The sequence below is a fragment of the Polychytrium aggregatum genome, assembly GCF_025602895.1.
Source record: "Polychytrium aggregatum strain JEL109 chromosome Unknown BJ171scaffold_21, whole genome shotgun sequence".
Classification (NCBI taxonomy): domain Eukaryota; kingdom Fungi; phylum Chytridiomycota; class Chytridiomycetes; order Polychytriales; genus Polychytrium; species Polychytrium aggregatum.
Window position 1 is genome coordinate 454005 of NW_026516223.1, and position 23387 is coordinate 477391.

Here is a 23387-nt window from a genome sequence, read left to right on the forward strand (position 1 = left end):
GCACAGATGTGGGGCCAAAGGTCGCAAAGTTGGCGAAGCTGGCAAAGGCCTGCTGCGAGGGCTGGGTGGGCTTGGGAGCGTTGTAGAGCGAGAGGATATCGCTCTTCTGCTGCTGGTGGGAGGATGCAGTGGGTTGGGACGCCGCCGATCCGGCTGCAGGGGTCGAGAAGATATCAAAGAGATCCTGAGCGGCCGATGGAGCAGGCTGGGGTGTTTCTGGGGCTGGGGTTGACGGCTTGGATCCGTTTGGAGGCGTTGGGGGTTTGGATGCAACAGCCGACTTGGAAGACTGGAAGGACGGGGCCGGCGAGGCGGTGGCAGATCGCTTGCCGACGTTCGGATCGAGCGACGAAGCCTGGAGGCAGGAAAGACGGATGGCATAAGAATTGGAGGCTCGTGAGAGGTACTGCCAGCGTGCTCACTTGAGCCGAGCCGATTGAGAAGCTGTGGAAATCCGTCGACGCCGCAGATGCCGTCGACATGAATGGCGTCCGTGGTCCAAGCGGCCGCTCTGAAACCAGGGATCTGCAAAGCTCCCGCGATTGAACAGCCCAGTATCAGCTACAGTTGCTGGACCGCTTCAGGCGCACATACCGCAACAGGCTCGACACCCTTTGGAAGAGGCAGGGTATCAGGATCGGGGATCGGCCCGCTCATGGCAAACTGCTTGCGCTCATACTTGGCGCGGATCCAGTTCTCGAGGTTGCTGTCGAGACAGAAGACAGACTCGGTCAGACATGGACAGTAACGGTGCTCCATACCGTAATACCGTCAGTTCTGCAACCAGGGGCGACCAGAGGCCGCCAAGAACACCGAGGGACGATCCTGTGCATCGCAGCGAGAGCGCTGCTTACTTCTCGGCGGGCATAAATCCACTGGGGAGTTCGTTTTCCCAATATTGGCTGGAATTCGATGGGGTTCCATCGCATCATGTCGGTAGCAATAAGAGCGGAGACGGGTGGATGTATGGAAAGCAGGTGAGAACCAGGGACGACGACCACGACGACCACGACGGGCGCCGGAGGAAAGCTGGACGGAGGCCTCAGCCCTTCTTGGAATGCAACAAACCTGGCCTTGCCATTTCCCCATCGTTGCATATTCTAGGTACGAGTGGGAAAACACAGCGTCAGGATCTGGGAGAGAGGGCAGCATCACTTGTACTCGACACAGCGTGGATGCCGGTGCAAGGAGGTTCACGACGGAGATTGCGGCTACCTGGATCTGAGGAACGGTCCAGGTGTCGAGATCGGCGGATTTGACTGCAGCATGTCGGCGATCGGAGGGGTATTGAGTCGCCGCGGTATCGGTTATGTGGTTGGCGGTCCAGCAGATGGCGGGAAAGACGAGCCGATGAAAAGGGCAGAGCGAAACGGGTCAGTGGTGCACAACGGATCAGGCAAGACGACGGGCCAGGTTGAACCAAGAAGAGCAGCGCTCAAAGACCGGGCACCATCCAGCAGACGGCAGTCGACCCTGCCGCAATGCAGCCAGCGCTTGCAGAGTCAAAGTCTTGCCAACATGAGCGAGCAACAGGGCTGTGCGGCTCCGCATCCGAGCTTATCGGCCATCATCCCACCTTTCGAGATGTGGGTTCCCAAGGACCGATGGATGCCGCTGCAGCGGAGACAGAAGAAGACACCGAGGTTCCAGGAGGCCCATCGAGGATCTATGCGATGCAAAATTCCACCCAGAGGGACACATGGGTTAGAATCGGAAGCGGAGAGGTCTGGCGAGGAGAAAGTTCAAGTCGGTGGCAAATGGATCCAGGTAGCCGCCGACTCATGATGACAAGAGTGCAGGGCATCAGCCCAGCACTGCACTGCATCGCACAGAGCAATACGGCGAGTTGGCTGGGAGCATGGCAGCCATGGCGGCCGTCGACGGGCAAGACAACGCACCCTTTCGCCTGCACTCGGAGCAGATGCGGTTGTCGGCGCGCTGCATCAGCTGCTTGAGGATCTTGATATTGCGCTCGTTCTGAGCCTTATCGGCGAGCCGTTCTTCGCGGGTCGACATGGTGCCAGGAGAGAATCACGAGACGGTTCTATCGGACCCGGCGGGCGAGATACCAGCGGGCAGCAGCAGCAGCAGCAGGGCAGGTGCAGACGCAGACGCAGAGAGAGCCCTGCGTTGACGCAGAGGGGCTCGAGAGCAAGAACCGGAAGTCGACGGATCGCTGCTGGCCAGTCCCATTGTCTGGCTGGCCAGGCTGTGGCTGGCCACGCCAGCGCGGGCCAATCGCGTGCCGTGGCTTGTGCAGCCTTCCTTTTCGGGTTCTCGAAATCGACGGACGCGTCTGGATCGTGACAGGCCATTCGCGTGGCACCCCCTGGTCGCTGCATCCCCCTCCATCCGGAACAACTCCATTGCCGAGCCAGCACGAACTGAGGACCTGTATTCATCACGCACCGCAGCCCCTCTCGCCCGCTCGAGGCCTCATAGATCCATCCGACGCTGCTGCTGCTGTTGCTGCTGATGCTCGAGTAACGAGGGCCGAAGCAGCCCCATGCGGGTCTCGTCCTGGCCACCCACCAACGGCCTCACTGGGAATCCGTACCCCGGATTAACGCCCACGGGCGAATCTCGCGCCCTGGAGGAGGCATACGGCGACGAGCCAAGCCCGGGGGAAAGCACTTGGGAGGTGTTCTGGCGCCGGTGATGCGACAGCTGGGGCTGATGCTGGGGGTGGGGGTGCTGCTGCTGATGAGCTTTTGGATCAATTGGGCTCGGCGATGAGCTGAACGGATCGGCCGAAAGCTCCATGGACCGCATCCAGGCATGCATCCGGGCAAGTTGGTGCTGGTAGCTTCTGTTTTGGGTCTCCAGCTCGCGGACCTCGGTCTGGTGCCGGAGCATCTGGTAGTCGTACTGCCTCCGGAGCTTGTCGTACTCGTGCTGCGTTTTGTGCAGCTGCATCTCCAGGGCTTGGATTCGATCAACGAGGCCGCCGATCTGGAGGAGCCGGCTGTCAAAGCCGGTCGTCGGTGCGGGGCCGCGCTCGGCGAGCCGATCGACAGCATCGCCGTGTGTGCGCTCTCGGTTGTCGCGCTGCGTGAGAGAGCTGCGGGGAGCCTGGGAATCGTCCCGGGGCTCATTGGGCGAGCCGTCGCTTGCGTCGGCATCGCGGTTATCATTATCGAGGTGTGGTCCAGCCGATTCTGGGCTTGTGCTTCCAGGTGAAGTCCTCGCTTTGAGGCTACGCTTGGTAGTTGGGTCGTTAAGGAGCGGCCTCAGATCATCCGGACACTCGAGTTGCTGGACCGGTGGACGGAGCCGATTGTAAGTAATCCGAGCGAGAGCAGCGGACTGCTATGGAGAGCGCCGTAGTCAGCGAAGCGTGCTTACCGAGACATGTAACAGAGCGGACTTTTGTCGCTCCGTAAAGAGCGGCACGCACAACCCCGCTCGGAGAAGCCTGGTGCTGAGCGACACACTGAGGCTGGGGTTCTTTTCCTTTTGAATGTATCCGACGAGAGACTCCATGGCCACTGAGTAAGCAAGCAACAGGCAGAACCGGAGCAGTATGATGTCAGTGGTGAGCCGGGTATGCTGCCAAGCTCCTCGACAGGCGCCCCTAAGCGTCGATGAGTCAGGAGTAGGCCGAGCGTGGGCCGAGCGGTGTGGCCCAAATCAGACCAGGAGCGGCAGCAGACTCTGCGATGTCTCAAGCACACATAGTGAAGGACACTGGTCGACACTACATTTGAGCATCTCAAAGATATGGTCCCTCTGCATCACAGTGATGCTCTCGGGGTCGTTCCAGGGCAGCTTTGCAAGGATTGATATGATGTTCTCGAACGGCCGCTCGCTGCACCGACGGGCAAAATGAACCTGGTAGATTGGCATGTCCGAAGCAAACAAGTGAGTGATCATCGAGCCATTGAGCGGCATGATTCGGGGTTAGAATCCATGCTGGAGCCGACGCGATTCTGGTGTCGATCCTCGCAATCGGCAACGCAGCGACCAAGTGCAGTACAAACAAGGGCAGACGACAGTGATGCAACTACCTTGAGATTTCTGCATATCAGCAGTATGCCGTTGATTTCGTCCCGATGCAGGAACGGGCGCGGCGCGATGCTGAATTGATGTTGTAAGCGGTGAGCACGCCGTCCCGGCCAAGTGCGATTTGAACGCTGCATGCTGCCTTGTCATGAAGCAATAACGCGACTGCCATGAAGCATCGAGCTCGAGGGAGTGCAATCGGTCAGTCCTCAGGATGTGCTTACTCTGGAGATTCGCCATGCGTCGGTGTATAAACCGAGGCGCGGGCGCTTAGAGGGATGCCGTATCGAGTCGGGAAGAGCGTGGTGAGTAACTCTTCCTGGCAGCTGGGCTGAAGGGCGAGACACCGGCCCTTGACGACGATGCGCTGGCCGCGGTGCAGCTCCATCGCAGCTTGAGCCTCAGCGATAGAGGGGAACTCGACAAATGCGTCCGAGAGTGTTTTTCCAGTGACCCGGTTCATCAGGATGTGGATGCAGTGGGTGTAGGTTGGTGGATGATGCCCGACAGGGATCTGTGGCAGGGTACGATGTGATATGGTGATATGGTGTGATATGGTGTGGTGTGGTGTGGTGTGGTGTGGTGTGGTGTGGTGTGGTGTGGTGTGGTGTGGTGATATGGTGATATGGTGTGTGATATGGGGATGATGAAATGTGGTGCGATATGCAATGAGACACAGGGCAGCACTTCCCAATGCCGCAGTTTCCAGGACAACGCAGCAGCTCCCAGTACAATGCAGCAGTTCCCAGGGTGCCCATTCGACATCCGCTCCTCCCCTGGATCCTGCACCCGTTTCGACAATTTCACATGACCCGGCAAATTGCCCGGACAGACCCACAACGGACCATCACTGGCGAAAATAGATTGGTAAGGTCGTTGAGGGTCAGATCCCACGGAATGTTGCTGATTTTCAGGACGGCATAGTTCAAGGATGAGGGCAGCACCATCTCGGGTGACATGGTTGGTGGTTCTGTGGGCTTTTGGGCGACCAGGTCTCTCAAGAAGCGGTCGCTATGGTCGTCGTCGGATAACAGTCCAGAGCCATGGAAGGTTTGTGGAGTGGCTGGGGGACCACCGAACAGTTCTCTGGTATGCGGCTCGGACGGACGACTGGTTGGCGGTGCCAGCGACAATGAGAGCTGGCTTGACAATGATGAGGGCGTAAAATCGTAGTTGGATGAAGGAAAGGACGCTGTCCATGGGCCCTGGAGTAGATTGGAGGCAGCAGGGTCTGGGAGCGCGAGGGGCATCGAGACTAGACCGGGCTGCATGGTGCCCTGGGTGCTGTCGTCGAATGGAGGGTTGTTTTCGAGCAGCACAAGATCACCGAGCTGGATGCCGGTCTGTAAGTGGAAGGCAGCCTGGGCATGGAGGCGCCGAGGAGGATGGCAAAACGGGGGTCAGTGGTCGGGCGGTATCGCCGCCAGCACTATGGCAAAATTAGTGGTGCTCGGGAGCGCAGGTCATCAGCGTACTAAGATGGAGCCAGGTGGGGGTGGGGGACGACGGCAAGGACGAGCACCAAGCAAGATGGGAAGAAGCTGGGAATGTCGAACGGGTGTGGTGCTGCACAGATTGAACCCCCGGACTGCAGCAAAGAAAGGCTGGCGATTACCTCGGCAGCGAGTTCTCGAGACGACGCCGGCGATCCGCGCGGCCCTGGACAATCGCAAGACAATGTTACGCCCGGTCAGTCGACACTTTTTGCACCAGGCACAGTCGACAGTTTTTGCACCGGAATGTACCTGAAGCCGAGCTCTGCGTTCTCGATCCAGGGCTTGGGCTCAAACTGAGTCGCTGCGACGACGATGACGCCGTGGCCGCACCAGAGGGAAAGCTGCCAAGGGCGGAGACCTGGGGCGGCTGCGGGATGATGATCGACAGGGAGCCTCGCGGGCGCGGGTTAGATTTGGAGAGAAGAAGAAGATCGGGCTCCATCGACTCGGCAGGGCAGATAGAGAGCGAGTCTGGCATGGGCACGAGTGCACGGCAGGGCAAAGGGGAAGAGGTCGGAGGCCGGGCCAGAGGAGGGTGCTCCTGGGCTTTAAGAGCGCGAGCAGCGACCGGTGACAGCGATACAGCGGATGGCAAGGCACTGGGTTCTTGGAAAGCAGGAGTGGAACGAGCGGCGCCGTGGGGAGGGGAAGGAGGTAACTGAATAGGCCGAGGCAATTCAGGGTCAAGTGCAGGCCAAAAGAGCACTCTCGGCGATCAGGCCGAGGAGGCGCTGGGCCGGGCGGCGGCCGCACCCAGGCCGCCCCACTGGAGCCGTTGCTCTTGGGCTGTGGAGCAGCCAGTTTGGCAGGACGGCATGGTCGGTCACCGAGATCAGCGAGTCCAAGGCCGGCCGCAAAGAGTACCCGCATGGGAACGCAGTGTGGCCATCATGTGCCGGCAAGCCCATGTTTCTCTTGCCTTTTGCTCCGCCCCCATCGGCGACGCGGTCAAAAGAAAGAGCAGCGCTGTGATGGACGACGCCCCCTTGCTCGGGCCGAGAGGGAAAGGGAAGAGCGAAAAGGAAAGACAGTCTCGCCCAACACAGCGCCGAATGGGATGCTCGCCCAGCAAGCGAGATGGCCTGTTCTGTTCGCTCGTTCTGCAGGAGCATTGTTGCTGTGCGTCTCGGGTTGTGGCGGCCGGGCTGCGTCGGTTGTTGATGCGGCGCCATCGACCATGCATGTCCATGATCCGTGCTCGTGGTTGGAGCAAGGCGGTGCCGAGCCATATCGGTGTTTCAGGGGCTGGCCCCACAGTCGTTACAGAAATCTGCCGAGGTGGAGCCAACCGCGCCGATCTGGATCATGGCAACGACGGAGGAAGAAACGGCCGGATGGATCAAGCGACCCAGGAGACATGTCCGCCGCCTCCGTGTGGAATATGCTACTTGCTGGCCCTGCACCGGCCTGCACTGGTCCTGCACCGGTCCGATTCGTGGGGCCAAGAACCATCCAGGCCATGCAGACGGCATCCATCGCACGCAGATGTCACTTGGCAGCAATGGCAAGCTCGGCGCTCTTTTCTGCATGCGTACATGCATTACCATTATCATCGCTGGTGCTGTGGCTGCTGTTATGGCTGCTGCTGACCAGAATGCAAATGGGACCGGTGATCACCGCCAGCCAGCATGATCTTCAGAGCCGCATCGACCTCGCTTGCGAACCTTCTTTGTCCGCTGCACCCACCCTCTCACCAGGTGCCTCTCTGGTCTCCATCTGCCGGCCGCCGCCGTGGTCCCGGTCTGCTCCGTTGGGTTGATCCGCACGAGCAGCCAAACACAGCACCATCGAATGGACACAGTCAGCACGCCGAGTGGCTCGAGTTCATGGGGCTGGTGCGTGCTCGGCTGCCCATGCCACCCCCGCGTCCACGCTCAAGCCCGATGGAGATCATGCTTGCTCATGCTCGTGCGAGGCGGCGCCTTTGCCTTTCGCCATTGACCGAGCATTCGTCGGTCAGTCCGTCGGTTGGTCCGTCGTCGGCCCGTCAATGTGTCAGGCGTGTCTATCCAATCGCCAAGTGTATGGTCAACCACCCAGTGATTGCCCTTTGCCAACGCATTTGGGCGATCGACACGGATGCATCGGCCAGATCAACGGCGCACTTCGATTTCGATCGACAGCAGCTTTGTATTTGTCTTTTTGTTGGCGATAGAGCCGGTCTACCCACACACACTGGGACTTGATTTGCGTCTTGAACTTTGGGAGAGCAATGAGATGGCAGCCACCGATTTCCATCCGAAGAGGGGGCTCAGTGGGCACAAGGGAAGGAGAAAACAATAATTGATTGCCGCCGGGGGGGGGCTGTAAGAAACCATGAGGAAAACACGGAGAGATGCATTTGTGGGAAGAAAGGGGAAACATCAAGAGTGCTCAGTCCGTCGTGGGGAGGGGGAGGATTGCAGCCACACCCCGCGGGAACCGGTGGCTGAGCACAGCCGCAAACGGGCAAGGTTGTCCGAGGTATTAGGAGCAAGGTCCAAGAGCGATGCGCTTGGCGGGAGAGAATGTGCGGCAAGAGTGGCTTGTGCGATGAGCACGAGCAGAGGCGGTTCCAGGTTCACAGGGCGAGTGAGAAGAACAGGGACATGGCAGCAGCGGGCGGTCTCCTTAACAGGGGAGGTTGCCGCCTCGTTGGCCGGCGAGGACTTGATACCGGCGCAGACAATCAACTCCAGGGGCCGACACACACTCGCCCGTTTCTGTATTGAACTTGTAGCCTGTGCATTGGACAAGACAGCGCGGTGAGATCGCTGCAACTTGGTTGGCGACGCCGGCGGTCGAGATTCGGCGACTCTGTATCGCTCAGCCAGGACAGATTGCAGATCGGCTCAACTGCAGGGGCAAAGAGCCAAGCGTACTCACCCTTGGTACACTCGCAGCGGCCAAGAACGCAGATCCAGGAGCCTGGTGGTTGAGCAACGGGAGACATTGCCCCAGGAGGCAGTGGTTAGGGTATTCTGAACGGCACAGATGCCTCGAGTAGGCTCTCAAACGGTAGAGTCGTGAGCTGTCAGGCTGGGCCGACACGATCGAGGTTCCACATGAGCTGCTCGGAAAGAATGCGCCGGTCGACTGGCTCGAGGCTATTCGACAGCGTCCGAGTCACTGTCGCAGCGATACTCACTGTTGGGCTTGCAGTCGTAGGTCTGGCTGGTCTGGCCAGTGGAGCACTGCTTCCAGTTAGCGTCCGGAGTGGATGTCGCAGATGCCGTTGGAACAGGAGCGGGGTCGGTGGTGGAGGGTGTGGCGTAGACAGAAGCGCCGGCGACATTGGCTGAGACCGACAGCGGCGACGTGGTGGTTTTCGTTGTTGTGGTTGTGGTTGTGGTTGTCGAGGACGAAGCTGGCAGTGGGCGCTGGGTGGTCGAGGCTTGAGCGGGATGGGAGGCAACGGTGTGGGCGCTCGATGGCCTGTTGACCGGGGGTTGCGGGGCGGGTTCCGGGGTCGAGGTGGGCGTGGAGACTGGGGGAGGAGGAGGAGGAGCCGGCTGGTCGCCTGGATGCGAGGAGACAGAGTCTTGGTTGAGCAGTCCGCGGGATACAGCCGACAGCGGCCATGGAGGACGCAGGCTCAAGGACTGCACTGGATCGGCAACGAGCAAACGACAGCAAGACGGGACGCCATGACGCCGAGCGGTGTCGCTTCGTAGTGCTAGATTCCGTCCGTCCATGATTGCCGGCTTCAAAAGTTCCGCAGTGTCCCTGAAATCACACACACGGATGGCAGCAGGTCGCCGAAGCGCATCGCAACGTTACCTCCGGGCCAGATGATGTCGACGTTGATGGAGCCATCAAGGGGAGCGCCGCCGAGAGCTTGCCAGGCAGCGCCACCATAGACATCGATGTTGTGGGCGAGGGCATTGCCTTGCCACAGACAGCTCCCGGCAGGACAAAAGTCAACAATCGTGGCGGAGATCTGCTTGCTGTGGTCGTTGCTGTTGCGGACGGTGATCTTCTGGAAGCAATACTGGCTCTTCTTGGCACCGCCGTAGACGGCCTCGGAGACAGCAACGACGTAGTCGACCGGCCAGACCGTGTTCTTGTTGGCGGGCAAGTTGGGGTTGGCCCGGACGCCGTCGCTCAGGATGGCATTCCAGTGGGGATCGTCGCTGGAGCTGGCGCACCCGACACCAACGGCGCCGGGCTGGAAGCCAGGCTCGGACCAGGCAGGATACTGCGGGAAAGGGCCGTAGTGCGTGGCCTGGCCAGAGACCCACTGGGCATTCGCCGAGGCCGCGACGGAGAGCAGCGATGCCAGTGTCCAGACGGCGGGGTGAGACGAGACCATGTCGGGATGCGGGAGAACGAGCAGGACCACGGCGGTGGGAGGACGACGGAGAAGAAGGCAAACCGAGCGACGGGCCGGCAAGATGGGTTATGGGACGGATTTCGGAGACGGGCTGGAGTTTGGATTCAGGTTGAGTTGGTGCAGCGTTGGTGCAGCGTTGGTGGGACAGACCGCGGCTGGATGTCGCAAATGGGGCCGAGCAAGGCCGAGCAAGGCGGTCAAGGGGGGCGGGGCGTGGGCCGGGGCCGGTTGGCGATTGGGCCGCGCGTTATGGCCCGCGACAGCCGCGCGCTGTATGGAGCGCCGAGCAAGGGGACGCGGACGCGCTTTGAGTCACAGGAACAAGCCGCGGGTGCAGCGCCGAGTGCTTTGCGCTTTGTCCGCCGCACAGAGACTGTCCGTGCGACGCGTGCCGTGTGCCGGGCTGGCGATCTGCCCAATCGCAGGGCAGGCCCCGATCGGCGGCTCGGGTGGGATCCAGCCACAAGGCCGTGAGCGAACCGCCACCGCCCTGTGCCACAATGGCTGCGCAGACAAGGGACGCGACACAAGGGGCTGCCTGTGTCACCCCGCGTTGCGCCACAGCCCCCGATATAGGCGCTGCGCCACACGAACTGGCTGCATCCGCACTCGAGCCAGGCGAAGTCACGTGAGTCATGGTGGATGGCCAGCTGCATTGTGGCTGGCCAGGCAGTCAGCCAAATCGACACCACAACCAACATCGCAACCAACATCGCAACCAACATCGCAACCAACATCGCAACCAACATCGCAACCAACATCATGCGGCCGGAACGGAGCGTCGGATTCGTCGCACTGAGCGTCCTCGCCATCCTCTCTCCGAGCAGCGGCACCAAAGTCGCCCGCGATGTCATTCCAGATTGGACAACGAGCGGAAGCGACTCTGGCTGGGTTCAATGTGCGCCAAACGAAACCAGCCAGACGTACGAATGCAAAGAGAATGGTGAGTCTCTGGCGGTCGAGATGGCCACGGTCTGTCCAGGGTGCCCGCGCACTCCAGGCGTTCCTGGCAGTCCACTCTGAGGTCTCGTTGTTCATCAATTGATCGCGGCGTCGGTCTTGCTCCTTCTCCTCGGCTTGTATGCCTTGACGGGATGTGCCCCTCTTGCAGCTCTCTGGATATGCTCGCTGGGTCGCTGCGAGTGCAATCAAGGTAAGTCGCAGATGCATTTTGCCTGCCAGCGTCGATCTCACGGTGCATTTGCGTCCAGCCAACTCACATACCGCTGGGCTCGTTCTGCTTTGGCTCTGAACGTGACAGATTATGCCTTCAACTGGGGCACCCGAAGCTGCGAATACGCTCCGGGAGTCGACGATTTGGAGCTGATCGCCATCCAGCCGGGGCAGAAGGGATTCCAGCTGTGAATGCTGGAACGGCGCTCGAAGCGCTGTCCTGAATGTTGGAGCGAGCGCTGGCGGGTTTCCTCACCATCATCAATCGTCGGGGCTTTGGTTGGCGACGCCTTCGTCTATGCCACGGAACAATACAGCGATACCACTACCACGACAGTCCAGCGAGAGTGCCAGCCCTGCGTCCTCATGTGTCTTGGTCAGATGCGTTTTGGGGCCGAGCTTCCCAATAGTTGAGAGGCAGCCGCTGGGCTGATGATGCGGCAGCACACCCCAGAGTCGCGCTTTCTTTCCCCTCTGCCGCGATCTCACCAACGCATCCAACGCATCCAACGCACCCAACGCATTCGCTGGCGACGATTGCATCAGCCGCCCACCACCCGTTGTCATGAGCTTCAAGGCCGAGAAGCGCAAGCCGGCCAATGCCGACAACAACAAGGAGGTGAGCCTGCCTCGAATTGCAGGCTTGCAAGAGTCACGGACTCGACCCTTCTTTGCTCTGTTGCGCTGTTTGCTGACGGCTATGGTCCATAGCCGATAGAGAAGTATATCTCCCCAAGCCAAAGGGACAGAACTGATGCTCCTGTGTCTCCTTCCCCCTGCGCGCCTGCGATTGCGGCATCCGCATCGACAAACGCATCGACAAATGGTGATGCCTGTCCCCAATTACGACGCCCCTCGATCGCATTGACGTCGGTGGCTCGTCTCCTTTCCCTCCCTCAACCAGACCCGGGAGGCCCTCCTTGCGGCTCACAAACGTGCTGCCCAGCGGTCCGATCCCGAATCTCTCTATCAAATCGCCATCTACTACGAAGAGACCGCGCAGTCCCCCAAAGACGAGAAGCAGGCCTTTGAGATGTACTCGCAGGCAGCCAAGCTGGGCCATCGCAGCGCCATGTACGAGCTGGGGCGATGCTACCAGGACGGCCTCGGGGTCGAGCCAAACCCCAAGGAGGCGTACCAATGGTTCAAGCAATGCAGCAACCTCGGCGACATCGACGCCCTCCTGGTCGTCGCCCGGTATCTCGAGAGCGGCTATGGCGTCCCACAGAACCGAGAGCAGGCCCTGAAGCTTTACGAAAAGTGTGCCCACAAGGGCAACTCGGATGCCTGCTGCGAGCTCGGTGTCATCGCCCAGACAGGCCGCATGGGCCCGCCCGACCTCAAAATGGCCGTTCGATACTACCGCCAGAGCGCTGAGCTGGGCAACCCGCTGGGCCAGGAGTATCTCGGGCTCTGCTACCTCAACGGCACCGGCGTCGAGAAGCAGGAGCGCGAGGCTTTTGAATGCTTCAAAAAGGGTGCCCGCGGCAAGCTCCCTGGCTCACAATACTACCTCGGACAGTGCTACGAGCTCGGGATCGGATGCAAGGTCAACCTCGAGGCAGCCAAGCAGGCCTACTACGAGGGCGCCAAGCTCAACCATGACGAAGCCCAGCTGGCCCTGGGCTACTGTTTCGACAAGGGCGTCGGCACCGAGCCCGAGCCCAAGCGGGCCGTCCACTGGTACGGCAAGAGTGCCCACAACGGGAACGCCGAGGCAGCCTACAACGTCGCGGACTGCTACCGCTCCGGCCACGGAGTCAACACCGACGACACGATTGCCTTTGAGTGGCTCCGGCGCAGCGCCAAGGGCAAGTACGCCGATGGTGAATGTCGGCTGGGGCACTGCTATGAATTTGGAATCGGAGTCGACAAGAACCAAGCCAATGCCCTGAAGTGGTATCGCCGCAGCGCCGAACACGGCAGTCGCACGGGTCAGTTCAACCTCGGTGCCTGTCTCGAACTGGGCATCGGCATCGCCCAGAGTCGCAAGGAGGCGCTTCGGTGGTATCGCTCCAGTGCAGCGCAGGATTTCGAGCCGGCCAAACAGCGGCTGGAAGCTTTGACGGCAGCACCGACGACATCGGTCGCCAAGGATCCAAAAATCCGACGGATTGCGGAAGAGCTCGACAGCGACTCGAGTGACATCCCGATTGCAACAACGCCAAAGAAGAAGCTGAAGCGAAGCGAGTAGTGCCGCAGCAGCTGCGGTGTGTTGAATGGGATGATCCCGCACGGACACGGATACCCGCATGGCTGTGCTGCGCTGGACGATTCGGTATCCCACATTGCAGCATGCGCTTACAGCCATCACTCCCATCGGTGGATTGGGCTTGGGCGATTCGGGAGCTGGCCGACTTTTGGCCACAAGTTTCATGAGCATAGCCCGCTCGTCATCAACGCAATATACGATCTTGCCCCTTGCAGCCCGGGGGGGGTGCTGGGGTGGTGAGGTTGGGTGCTGGATCTAGTTGGTCAAGTCACAAGTGCAGGCATCTGTCAGCTCCATGCGATATATCTCCAGCACTTTGCACCAGTGCTGGTCGAATACAATTCACAGAGATGCTGGTGGTAATGCAAAGTTGTATTTGGAAAGCAGTGCCATCCGATGGTGGATCGCAATCACCGGTGATGAGCGATGCCCATGCACCATGAGTGACAGGCACCGAGGCAGTGTTACGACAGTCCCCGTGCGCAGATAGGACAGAGTTAAGCTCGCTCGATAACGATGGCGATACCCTGAAGCAGGACGGGCAGAATAGGAACAGAACAGGGGCAGTACAGGGGCAGAACAGGGACAGAATACGACCTGGTGAGACTGGCTTCCCATTCTGCAGAACAAACCGCAACGAGGGCTGCATTGCGCTGCACTCACCTGTCCGCCGCCGATACAGGCCGCGCCCACGGCGTACTTGCCCTGGACCCGAGCAAGCTCGTAGCTGAGATGGGTCATGATACGGGCGCCACTGGCACCGAGGGGATGACCTGTGGATACGGAGGCGCATCAAGCAAGTCAGCCCAGCGTTCAGCCCGCCAACCAGGGACAGTCGATCGGCAGCGTACCCCCTCAACCTGAGTGGAACCTCAGTCCCAGCAAACAGACTGGCTGAGACACCATCAAAGTCAGTCAGCGCCCCTGTTCGGAATCCGCTGCTTACCGAGAGCAATGGCTCCACCGTTGGTGTTGGTGATCGTTCGGTCGAGACCCAGCTCCTTCTCGACGGCAAGGTACTGGACGGCAAAGGCCTCGTTGACTTCGATCAGAGACATGTCCTTGAGACCCAGGCCGGTCCTCTTGAGTGCACCCCGAATGGCAGGAACCGGGCCGATGCCCATGACGGTGGGATCAACACCGACGTATTGCCATCCCAGGATGCGAGCGAGGGGTTTGAGGTTGTAGTTCTTGACAGCCTCCTCGCTGGCAACAACCAAGCTTGCAGCGCCATCCGAGATACCCGAGGCATTGCTGTTTTGGAGCCACGCGAGCAAGCACAGGGAGAGCCGTGTCAGCAGTGATTGCACGCACCGCCCGTCACTCGCCGACGCAGAAAAGATGTCCGATCGGAATATCAAGTCGCGTGAATCAAGTCACTAGTGGCCAGATGCGACTGGAAGGCACCGGATTCTGTTCCAGCACAGCGCAAACGTACCCAGCAGTTACCACATCGGTGTCAGTGGTGACGGCCTTCAGCTTAGCGAGGCTCTCGATGGTGGTGTTGGGCCGGGCGTGCTCATCCACGGCAAACTCTTCAAAGGTTCCTCTCTTCTTGCCTGGGACCTGAATCTTGACAATCTCTTCGCCAAATCGATCGGCAGCTTGAGCTAGAGATGGTGATGGAATCGGCGGGTGGTGTGGCAGAAGAGCCCACAGTCGTGTGAACATGAGTATCCTCTGAGGATATGTGTGCATCGGGCGTGGCCGTTCGAGCTGTAGAACATCAAGCGAAGGAAAGACGCACCTGCGGCCCACCGCTGCTGGGTCAGCAAGCTGTACTCGTCTGCATCCTTGCGGGTGATGTGGTACTGTTTGGCCAGGTTCTCGGCTGTGACCATCATGGGCACTTTGGTGGGATACGAGTCGACGAGGGCATGCGCCAGAGAGTCCTCCATCTTGAGACTGGGCGGTTGTCAGCGAAGTACGATGTTGGCGATGGTATTCCCCAGTGGTGCGAGAATGTGGCGGGCCGATAGGACGGCAAAGCGACAGCGAGTCAGGAAACAGCACCAGACGGGAAATGTCCGATACTTTGCGGGTCCTTTGAGGAGGTCATGCCGAACATGGAGACCAATGCCGAGCAGGTTGAACATGGAAACCAATGCTGAACAGGCCGAACACGTACTCAACACCATATCGGGTTCCGTTGCGGGCATTTCGCAGAACATAGGGAGCTTGGCTCATGTTCTCGGTGCCGCCCGTCAACACAACGTTGGCTTCTCCCAGCAGAATCTCCTGAGCGCCATTGATGATCGACTGGAACCCGGAGCCACAGAGGCGGTTCACCGTCAGGGCTGGGGTCTGGATCGAGAGCCCGGCACGATGGCCAACGTGGCGGGAAAGATAGGCACCGTCTGTGGAATAGGTCGGATATGCTCGTGCGGGTCAGCTCAAGTACCAACGGGAATGCTCGACGAAGAATGGCCAGACTTGAGTCTTATCGTGCCAGCAACGCGCGGATCTGGCATGGCATTGCCTCGAACAGTTGCATGATAGCGCGGCCGGGAGGCCGGATTATGCGAGAGAGAACAGTCGAACACGCGGACACGGCGGAACAGGCAGACGTGCGAGCAATTTGGCGAGAGGCTCAACAAGAAACCGTACCTAGAGAGGTTTGGCAGACGTTTCCATAGATGACTGAGTCGATCGGGACGCCCTCGGGCAGCTGCTTGAGGGCCGCAGTAGAGGCGATTCCTCCCAGCTCAGTGGCCGTCAGATGGGCGAGCTTTCCGCCAAAGGCACCAAAGGGCTGTATTGTCGGAGAAGCAGATTGCAGGGCCATGTCAGGGAGCGACGACCGACATTATGAGAAACGGAGACGCGCAGAGGATCGCGAATTGCCTGGATTGTGACTCGAGGCAGAATCGGTCTGGACAAGCGAGTGATTGAAACTCACTGTTCTCTTGGCAGCAACTGGGCATTGGTTCGCGCATATCCGGAGAGGGCGTGTGTGGGAATATCGGTCAGCTCGACGACGGGACGGCCATGAGTTTCATCACGATGCGAGCAGGCGCTGCTGCGATGATCTGGGTGGTATCATACAGACGATGCAGCTGAGAGCGGATGGGTATGTTACCAATGTACACGGGCTTGGTCAGACGGGTCATTGGAGGCAGGATCGGGTTGGATGGCGGCGAGATGGGAGATGGGAGATGGGAGAGGGCGGATGCTCGTGGTGTTCGTGGTGTTCGTGGTGGTGGTGGGTTTGTCCTGGAGGAAAGTCCGTCAGGATTCACATGTGCAAGCATGTGGCTGGCGGCGCTCACGTGGCGAGAGGCGAGGCGCGTCTCGGCCTGCTCTCGCGCCGGGTGCCTCTCGCCGCCGTGTGGCTGCGGATCGGCGGGCGGGATCTGGCCCCCAGGCCGGCAGGCAGCGAGAGGAGCAGGCGGCATGCAGACAGCCCCCTGGCCCAGAGGCACCCGGGTTTGATGCATATGCACAGGCCGTGGAGAGCGTCGTTGTCTTTGACGAAAGATGCTTATATTGTTTGAAGGGGAGGGGTAAACTGAATGAGGAAAGACAGGGGCGAAGCGTGACGTTTTTACAGAGGAATGCAATCCCAGTCAAGATCGAGCGGGATCGCCGTGCCTTCCACCCGAACCAGCGAGAAGCCTGCGTGCTCATACAAATAAAAAAAGGGGAGTGCACTGCAGACAAGCAGCGAGCCACAGCAGTGATTTAAAAGCCGAGGGCAGCCACCATGATAGCAACGGCAGCGGCGGGGATGACGCCCACGCCGTTGAACGAGGCATCGCTCTTGGCACTGGGCGAGGGAGAGGAGGAGGGCGAGGCGGCGGCAGCAGCAGCCGAGCAGTAGGGAGCGATCTTGGAGTTGGCGCTGCAGAAAGTCTGCCAGTTGGCGCACTGGGTCGGGCGGACCAGCACAAAAGACGCAAATGCGACACGCCGCCGGGAGAAGAGCGGAACGCAACCGGGAGGCGGCAGGGACATGGGCCATGAGCCGAGTACCGAAAAGATAGGAAAGAGATCATGAGTGCCAGGATGAGGGGTTTGTGCCTCGGACAGAAAGACGGACTCTGCGCAAGACGGGATCAGTGCGTACAGACATGGACGAGCCGGTGGGTGTGCCATGGGGGAGCAGACAGAGAGTGGAGCAGACAGAGAGTGCAGACAGAGTGCAGCAGACAACACACGGAGGGGCAAGAGATTGAACATATCACGCTGGATGGTCTTACCTGGCTCATACCGGGCATCTCGAGGCAGAGCTGGCCGTAGGCGTTGAGGGGGTCGCACGACTGGTAGATGAGTGTGGTGTTGGAGGGGGAGCCGGGGCAGATGGTGCAGGAATTCATCATGGGCATCTGGTAGCAAATGGAGTAGTCATTCATAGAGACGGCCTTGGCGGTGGGCAGACCAGTGATGTTGGCCGAGCACTCGGTCGCGGTGGGGGTCGAGGTGCAGAGCTTGTTGATGGTGGAGCAGGCGGCATTGGACGAGGCAGCGGGATCGGCGCAGCCGGTGTGCATGAGAGCGATGGGGTTGCACTGGCTGGGGTAGGTGGAGCTCATGGTGGTGCAGGTCAGCTTTTGGATGGAGCAGACGGGGAGGTACGAGAGGGAGGAGCACAGGCTGGTGAGGTCGGTCGAGGCCTGCGAGGCAGGATAGCTCTGGGCGCTGGCCGAGAGGGCCGAGAGGGCAACAAGGGCAAGGGCGGCAAACGAGAACTTGGCCATGGCGACGGGAGAGCGACGGGGATGGGAGATGGAGGAAGGAGCGATGGGGGAAAGCGACGACGGAGGATGGACGAAGGAAGATCGAGGCAAGAGAGGCAAGACGGAGCGCGGACAACGAAGGATGGAAGGCGTGCGGGTGCGGAAGAAGAACCCGGGAGGAAAAAAGTTGGAGGGAGAGCGTGGGCCTTGTGGGGGCAATGGGCAACACGGGCGCGCTATTTGTGCTGCGGACCGGCGGGCGCGTGGGGGCGGCTGTGCAGCGTGTGTGCAGTGTGTGCAGTGTGTGCAGTGTGTGCAGTGTGTGCAGTGTGTGTGGGACTGTGCAGAGAGTGTGCAGTGTCTGTACCGTGGCTGCAGACGCGTTGGCGGCGCCAGGCACAGAGACAGCGCTGCGGCGAGTCTTGTGACATGCGCCACCGCGGGATGGTGTCGCACGGGGTGTCACGGAGGAGCGACCGCGGCGCGCGTCTCGACACACAGATCCGCCACTGTCCACAGCGGCACCACAGCACAGCGGCACCACAGCACAACGGCAAACACGTGGCCGTCGTCGTTTGTCGTTTCGCTGTTTCGCCGTTTCGCCGTTGCGCCAAGGAATACTTCAACTCCCATCCATCCGTCCCATCTGTCCCATCCCACCATCCCATCCCTCTGCTGCCCCCGCTGGCGCTTCCACGCTTGTCGCTGCCCTTGGGCCCATCGCCCCTCGCTGTCCTCCGTCGCTATATGCCCGTGCGTCTCTCAACCATGCTCCGCCGCATCTTCCTTCTCGCCATCGTCCTGGCCTCGCTCTTCATCCTCACCCACCAGCAAACCACCAACTCCAACTCCAATGTGACCGCCGCCCTCCAGGACCTATGCACCCAAATGCCCGGCATGCCCGGCTGCTCTCTGCGGTCCACCTGCCAGTCGGCGTCAGCCACCATCCCGTCGCCGTACTGCACACCCCAATCCCTCCTCACCGACATTTGCGTTGTCGATGGCATGAGCGGCATGACCTCGTGCTCGGGATACAGCTCCATTTGCCCCTCGCAGACCGGCAACTGTGCCCAGCTGCCTGGCATCCCCACCTCCAAGACCCTGGCCACCCAGATCCAGTCCATCTGCACCCAGATGACCATGGACGGCTGCGAAAAATGCCCGAAGCTTCAGAATCCGGCCACCAAGCCTGTCTACGACGACTGCGACATGCTCAGCGTCTACTCGATGCTCTGTACGTTGACCGATCGCCGCTGTGGCTCCTTCAGCAGCTCGTCTCTGCGACCTCAGCGGTCCCCGCACTGCTGCCTGTTCCGCCCATCTTCCCCTTCCCCTTCCCCTTCCAGCTTCCAGTCTTGATCAACCCGATCAAGCATGAGCTATCGTCCGCCTGCTGCGTGTGAGCGTTTTCTGCGAGGCCTCTCCGTTCTGACACCGTCTCTCTTTGTTTGCCGTGATTGTCTCTCTTCGCACATGCTACTCGAATCAATGCGCCGTTTCCAGGCCAAGCCATGCCCAACATGGCCCAATGCTCGACCTATGCCGCCTACTGCGCTGACTCTTCGCCCCTGAGCGCCTCGCCCTACTGTCCCGCTTCTCCACAGACCAGCGCCCCGGTCATGAAGATGTATTTCCACACCGGCCTGCTCGACTATGTCCTCTTCGAGTCCTGGGTGCCCCGCACCACCGCCCAGTTTGTCGGCTACTGGTTCTTTGGCTTCCTCCTCGGCGTCTTGTTCGAGTTCCTGCAGGGCTACCACCAGATCCTCGAGGCTCAGTGGACCGAGCAGATGCGAATCGCCAGGAAGGTCAGCGCCAAGGCTTCGGCATCGAGAGCCAACAACGCCGAGGCCACTTCAACGGCGCACTCGGCTGCCGATACGGCCTATACGCCCATGGCCCCGGGCACCTCGGGTGGTCTCAAGACCATCTGGGGCCTGTTCAAGACTCCATCGCCCCTCTCGAACCGGCGGCGTGTGCATGTGTCGTTCATCCGGGCCGTCTATCGCTTCGTCACCGCCACGATTGCCTACATCCTCATGCTCATCACCATGACCTACAACGTGGCCCTCTTCTTCTCTGTCGTCGCCGGCCTGGCCGTCGGGACCTTCCTGGTTGCCCAAAAGGTCAAGGAGATTGTTCTCATCGCCATCAACAGCAGCGATCGCCCTGAAGAGCCCGAGACGACCACCGCCGCCGCTGATCTGTGCTGCTGATTTGTGCCGCTGATTTGTGCTGCTGTTTCGAATAAAATCGATGCGCGATCACCACAATAGCTTGGCCAAGTGAGAGTCTGCTCCTCGCCCGCTGGATGTGGGTGAGACATGTCCTGCAGGTTTATTACTTTTGATTGCTCTCGGGCTGGTGGAGGACGTCGCTGGTCCATTTGCGTCCGTGGGGCACCTTGGTCCACTTGGGAACCCAGTGGGCAGGCTTCAGGCCGCCGCGGAACCGCTTCGAGAAGATCCAGTACTTTTCCTGCGGGGTCAGCTCCGACTCTCGCGGAATCAAACGGGCTTGATCCTGCAGCAGCAGAAGTAGCAGCAGCAGCAGCAGAAGTAGTAGTAGAAGCAGCAGCAGCAGCAGCAGCAGCATCCAAGAGAGTATGTCAGTCGTATGAGCGTATCCGTCGTGTGCCTTGATCGGGAGCATCGAAAGAATGGGCAGCAAACGGCCGTGATGCACATGCACCCTTGCGGGTGTGCACAGACACTCGAGGCCTGCTCAATGATCAACCCTACCAGTGCTCGGAGCCGGACTCCCGACTCGATAATCTTGTCAACAACATCATCGACGGCACGCAGGCGCAGACGCTGGCGATACTTTTGGGTGTCCGTCAGACGGAATCGTCGCTTCCTGCAGAGTCCGAGGCGGATATATATATAAATATATGGATGTACGGAAGGATATGGGTGAGCAAGCGCCGGTCGCGGAGAGCCACTTCCACAGACGACCATCACTGAGGGGGCGCTTGAACACAGCATGCCAACGGGCATATCAATGTCGCTACGGCCGCCGATCCAACCGAGTCGCCTTCGTCTGGCTTGTTGTCGATCGAGTCTCCTGCAGCGATTGCATCATCCTCTTGTCGGCAGCACCAATAATATTGCCTTGCGTTCCAATCGATTGCATCCTATGTCTTGGTCCAGTGCATCCACAATCGCAGCGTCCATCCTGTCTGTGTGGCTGCTTTATCGGACCCACATCATCCACGGCCCCAACAACCTTGAAGATCGTATCTCCACCGAATTCCATCGTGCCGTGTCGAGTCCAGAGGTGCGAGAGAGGGATGGATGGATGGGTGGGTGGATAGATGGATGAATAGAGTCTGACGATTACCAGACGAGGCCTCCAAGAGAGACCAGCGATGACTTGAAGGGACCAAACATGGCTCAGGCAGTGTGTCAGGGCTCGCGTGCAAGGGGAGGATGGGTGGCAGGCAGGACAGCAGCAACGGGAAGGGCTGGCTGGTTGGCTGTCGTCGGTGCTGCTGATCGATGCGCGGGCTGATCTTGGAAACCGCAAGAGAAAGCCGGATCGCTCGTGTCTGTGCTGGCCTGAGAAAAAAACGCAAATCACGTGTCGATTGGACATGGAAAACATGCATGACTGGAACCCAGGGGACGGCTGCGAAGAAGCTATCGCAGGGTGGCGACCTTGCGCAAGCTGCGGAAATCGAGGGTGCTGTGCTTGGCCATGAATGCGATGAGTGGGTGGGTGTATTCAGGCCACAGAAAAAACCGCTGTCATGGCTCAAAACGGGGGGTGTCCCATTTCATTTTGGAAACGCTGTTAGATGCGAAGGAGACTCCAAAAACAGGAGCCATTCGACCGAATTCCATTGCCTAACGCCATATGCCGCCTGCCGTGGCCGTGAAATCCCTTCACATCGACTGCAGCATGCTGTTGCTCAAGGAGCCCGGCAGTGAATCCCACCAGGACGGGATCCAGAAAGTAACTACAACAGGGTGGTCCGTTTTCAAAATGGGTACGCTGTATATTGGCGGAAGCGGACAAAAGGGGGAAAAGGCGAGCTGAATGTGACAGAGGATGCAGGCAGGGCAAATCCGTGGGTCGACAGAGAATCAGACACGGGCAGAACAGAGCTCAGGAGATGGGGCAGACAGCCGGTGGTTTTGGGATGGGGGGGGAATCAAGCGAGCGCAAGTGCACGCAGTAGATGGGCAGGCGGTACATAGGGAATGACCAACCGATCGGCCGACGTTGCAGCGAACGTGTGTGCTCGGAGTGGTGCTTCAGAGATCTCCCCATCCGAGCATTTTTAGGCGGCAGGTACTACGACTCGACGATGATCACCAACTATATGCCCAAAACAGAGTATCAATAATGGCTGGTTAGACGCGGAGAGGGCGAGAGTCAACAGAGAAATCTCCCTCTCCTCCCCAACGATGCAGCAGCACTATCTCAGCGATGCAGCAATTCCCTGCAACGGGCTGAGATCCCATATTCCGTGCTCGGTCTCTTGCTCATAGATAATCTTACATCGAGAAACGCCGTCTTCTCGGGATCCTGTCGGGGGGGGGGAGTAAGGCGTTAGCATCCGAATACACAGACCCGGCACTTCACTGAGGTGACTCGGCCAAGGCAACTACCGTGCCGGCTTGTTGCGGCAGCTGCCCAGCAATTCGTCTCAGCGCACTCATCCAGCAATATCGCTCGTACGCACCACAAACTTGATGCCGAAGGCTTTGTATTTCTCGCTGTTCTCTCTCTCGAGGAACTCGGTGAGCCGCTTGCGAGTCTGAGGCCAATGTGCAACCAGCGAGTATCCAAAGTCAGCAAAGTCAAAGTCAGCAAAGCCAAAGCCGTCGTTGTCACTCCGCTAATCCCCCAATGCCCAGATTCAGAAATAGCGATTGCTCCTTCAATGTGCGCTGAGGGCGGGCAGCTCTGTTGTCGAGAGGGGTCGCCTGATTCGCACAGCCTTTGTCGGCAGCGGCCATGAGCAGGTCTCTGCGTCCCATCCGCCATCGCCTGCTGCAGATACGATGCTCACCTTGTCGAAATGGGTCTTGATGCAGTAGTCAAACATAAAGCAGGTCCAGACCGAGAAGCAGCACTCGAGCACCGAATGCCCCGAGACCCTTCCGGACTCTTGCAGCATGTCGTTGATGGACCTGATGGTGCCGTGGTACACCTCCGGCGGGACTCCAAGCGGCTTGAGTGCGGCGGGCATGTCTGTGACAAACTTGATGGTGCTTTCGCCGCCAGAGTAGTCTCGGTCGACTCGGATGATCATGAATGCGGGGTGTGGGTTGTGGGTTGTGGGGCGCTGATGGCGAAGGGAGGCTGGGCTTTTCGTGGCTGGCGTGGCCGGTCGGCTGTTGGCAACGACAGAGGCTGGCGGTGAATCGGGGAAGCCAGACGGAATGCAGGCTGGATCAGTCGGAGCCAAGACAGCTGTGGGCCGAGGCGGGCGGCCGGGATGCAGGCGGACCCAGGCAGAAGGCGACGGCAGTCGAGATGAGGGGAGGAGGGCTGCTGGCTCCGCGCCG

At 59.8% G+C, this 23387-nt stretch overlaps 10 protein-coding genes across 10 annotated transcripts; 3 read left to right on the forward strand and 7 right to left on the reverse strand.

Annotated features, from left to right (window-relative positions):
* Window positions 1-813: 813 nt before the first annotated feature.
* On the reverse strand, window positions 814-2150 carry BJ171DRAFT_128144 (uncharacterized protein). Its single transcript, XM_053105615.1, has 5 exons — window positions 1899-2150; window positions 1577-1666; window positions 1216-1259; window positions 1069-1100; window positions 814-902 (listed from the first exon to the last, which is right to left on the reverse strand). The coding sequence occupies exons 1-5, from the start codon at window positions 2014-2016 to the stop codon at window positions 851-853; spliced, it is 336 nt and encodes a 111-aa protein (XP_052966138.1). The 5' UTR covers window positions 2017-2150; the 3' UTR covers window positions 814-850.
* A 216-nt stretch (window positions 2151-2366) lies between these two features.
* On the reverse strand, window positions 2367-6121 carry BJ171DRAFT_507547 (uncharacterized protein). Its single transcript, XM_053111225.1, has 8 exons — window positions 5748-6121; window positions 5618-5661; window positions 4848-5363; window positions 4227-4516; window positions 4008-4077; window positions 3702-3831; window positions 3346-3488; window positions 2367-3255 (listed from the first exon to the last, which is right to left on the reverse strand). Exons 1-8 carry the CDS (start codon window positions 5974-5976, stop codon window positions 2437-2439), a joined length of 2241 nt encoding a protein of 746 aa, XP_052966139.1. The 5' UTR covers window positions 5977-6121; the 3' UTR covers window positions 2367-2436.
* A 2413-nt stretch (window positions 6122-8534) lies between these two features.
* BJ171DRAFT_128176 (uncharacterized protein) lies at window positions 8535-9894 on the reverse strand. Its single transcript, XM_053105616.1, has 2 exons — window positions 9258-9894; window positions 8535-8997 (listed from the first exon to the last, which is right to left on the reverse strand). Exons 1-2 carry the CDS (start codon window positions 9787-9789, stop codon window positions 8585-8587), a joined length of 945 nt encoding a protein of 314 aa, XP_052966140.1. The 5' UTR covers window positions 9790-9894; the 3' UTR covers window positions 8535-8584.
* A 678-nt stretch (window positions 9895-10572) lies between these two features.
* BJ171DRAFT_582441 (uncharacterized protein) lies at window positions 10573-11175 on the forward strand (the record flags this gene model as incomplete). Its single annotated transcript, XM_053114185.1, has 3 exons — window positions 10573-10753; window positions 10922-10963; window positions 11072-11175. 3 exons carry the CDS (start codon window positions 10573-10575, stop codon window positions 11173-11175), a joined length of 327 nt encoding a protein of 108 aa, XP_052966141.1.
* A 277-nt stretch (window positions 11176-11452) lies between these two features.
* Window positions 11453-13509, forward strand: BJ171DRAFT_128200 (uncharacterized protein). The gene is made up of 2 exons (XM_053105617.1): window positions 11453-11602; window positions 11888-13509. The coding sequence occupies exons 1-2, from the start codon at window positions 11549-11551 to the stop codon at window positions 13175-13177; spliced, it is 1344 nt and encodes a 447-aa protein (XP_052966142.1). The 5' UTR covers window positions 11453-11548; the 3' UTR covers window positions 13178-13509.
* A 37-nt stretch (window positions 13510-13546) lies between these two features.
* BJ171DRAFT_442885 (Thiolase, N-terminal domain-containing protein) lies at window positions 13547-16389 on the reverse strand. Its single transcript, XM_053108106.1, has 9 exons — window positions 16275-16389; window positions 16095-16111; window positions 15803-15947; window positions 15324-15552; window positions 14943-15100; window positions 14634-14805; window positions 14142-14449; window positions 13859-13968; window positions 13547-13722 (listed from the first exon to the last, which is right to left on the reverse strand). Exons 1-9 carry the CDS (start codon window positions 16303-16305, stop codon window positions 13693-13695), a joined length of 1200 nt encoding a protein of 399 aa, XP_052966143.1. The 5' UTR covers window positions 16306-16389; the 3' UTR covers window positions 13547-13692.
* Window positions 16390-16618: 229 nt separating this feature from the next.
* On the reverse strand, window positions 16619-17998 carry BJ171DRAFT_507554 (uncharacterized protein). The gene is made up of 2 exons (XM_053111227.1): window positions 17395-17998; window positions 16619-17062 (listed from the first exon to the last, which is right to left on the reverse strand). The coding sequence occupies exons 1-2, from the start codon at window positions 17890-17892 to the stop codon at window positions 16877-16879; spliced, it is 684 nt and encodes a 227-aa protein (XP_052966144.1). The 5' UTR covers window positions 17893-17998; the 3' UTR covers window positions 16619-16876.
* Window positions 17999-18507: 509 nt separating this feature from the next.
* On the forward strand, window positions 18508-20144 carry BJ171DRAFT_568521 (Ctr copper transporter family-domain-containing protein). The gene is made up of 2 exons (XM_053113521.1): window positions 18508-19105; window positions 19375-20144. Exons 1-2 carry the CDS (start codon window positions 18619-18621, stop codon window positions 20085-20087), a joined length of 1200 nt encoding a protein of 399 aa, XP_052966145.1. The 5' UTR covers window positions 18508-18618; the 3' UTR covers window positions 20088-20144.
* Window positions 20145-20183: 39 nt separating this feature from the next.
* Window positions 20184-21391, reverse strand: BJ171DRAFT_507558 (mitochondrial ribosomal protein L31-domain-containing protein). The gene is made up of 3 exons (XM_053111228.1): window positions 21211-21391; window positions 20613-20727; window positions 20184-20394 (listed from the first exon to the last, which is right to left on the reverse strand). Exons 1-3 carry the CDS (start codon window positions 21258-21260, stop codon window positions 20212-20214), a joined length of 348 nt encoding a protein of 115 aa, XP_052966146.1. The 5' UTR covers window positions 21261-21391; the 3' UTR covers window positions 20184-20211.
* A 465-nt stretch (window positions 21392-21856) lies between these two features.
* On the reverse strand, window positions 21857-23362 carry BJ171DRAFT_568522 (Golgin subfamily A member 7/ERF4). Its single transcript, XM_053113522.1, has 4 exons — window positions 22889-23362; window positions 22559-22633; window positions 22375-22401; window positions 21857-22191 (listed from the first exon to the last, which is right to left on the reverse strand). Exons 1-4 carry the CDS (start codon window positions 23129-23131, stop codon window positions 22168-22170), a joined length of 369 nt encoding a protein of 122 aa, XP_052966147.1. The 5' UTR covers window positions 23132-23362; the 3' UTR covers window positions 21857-22167.
* Between the last annotated feature and the right edge of the window lie 25 nt (window positions 23363-23387).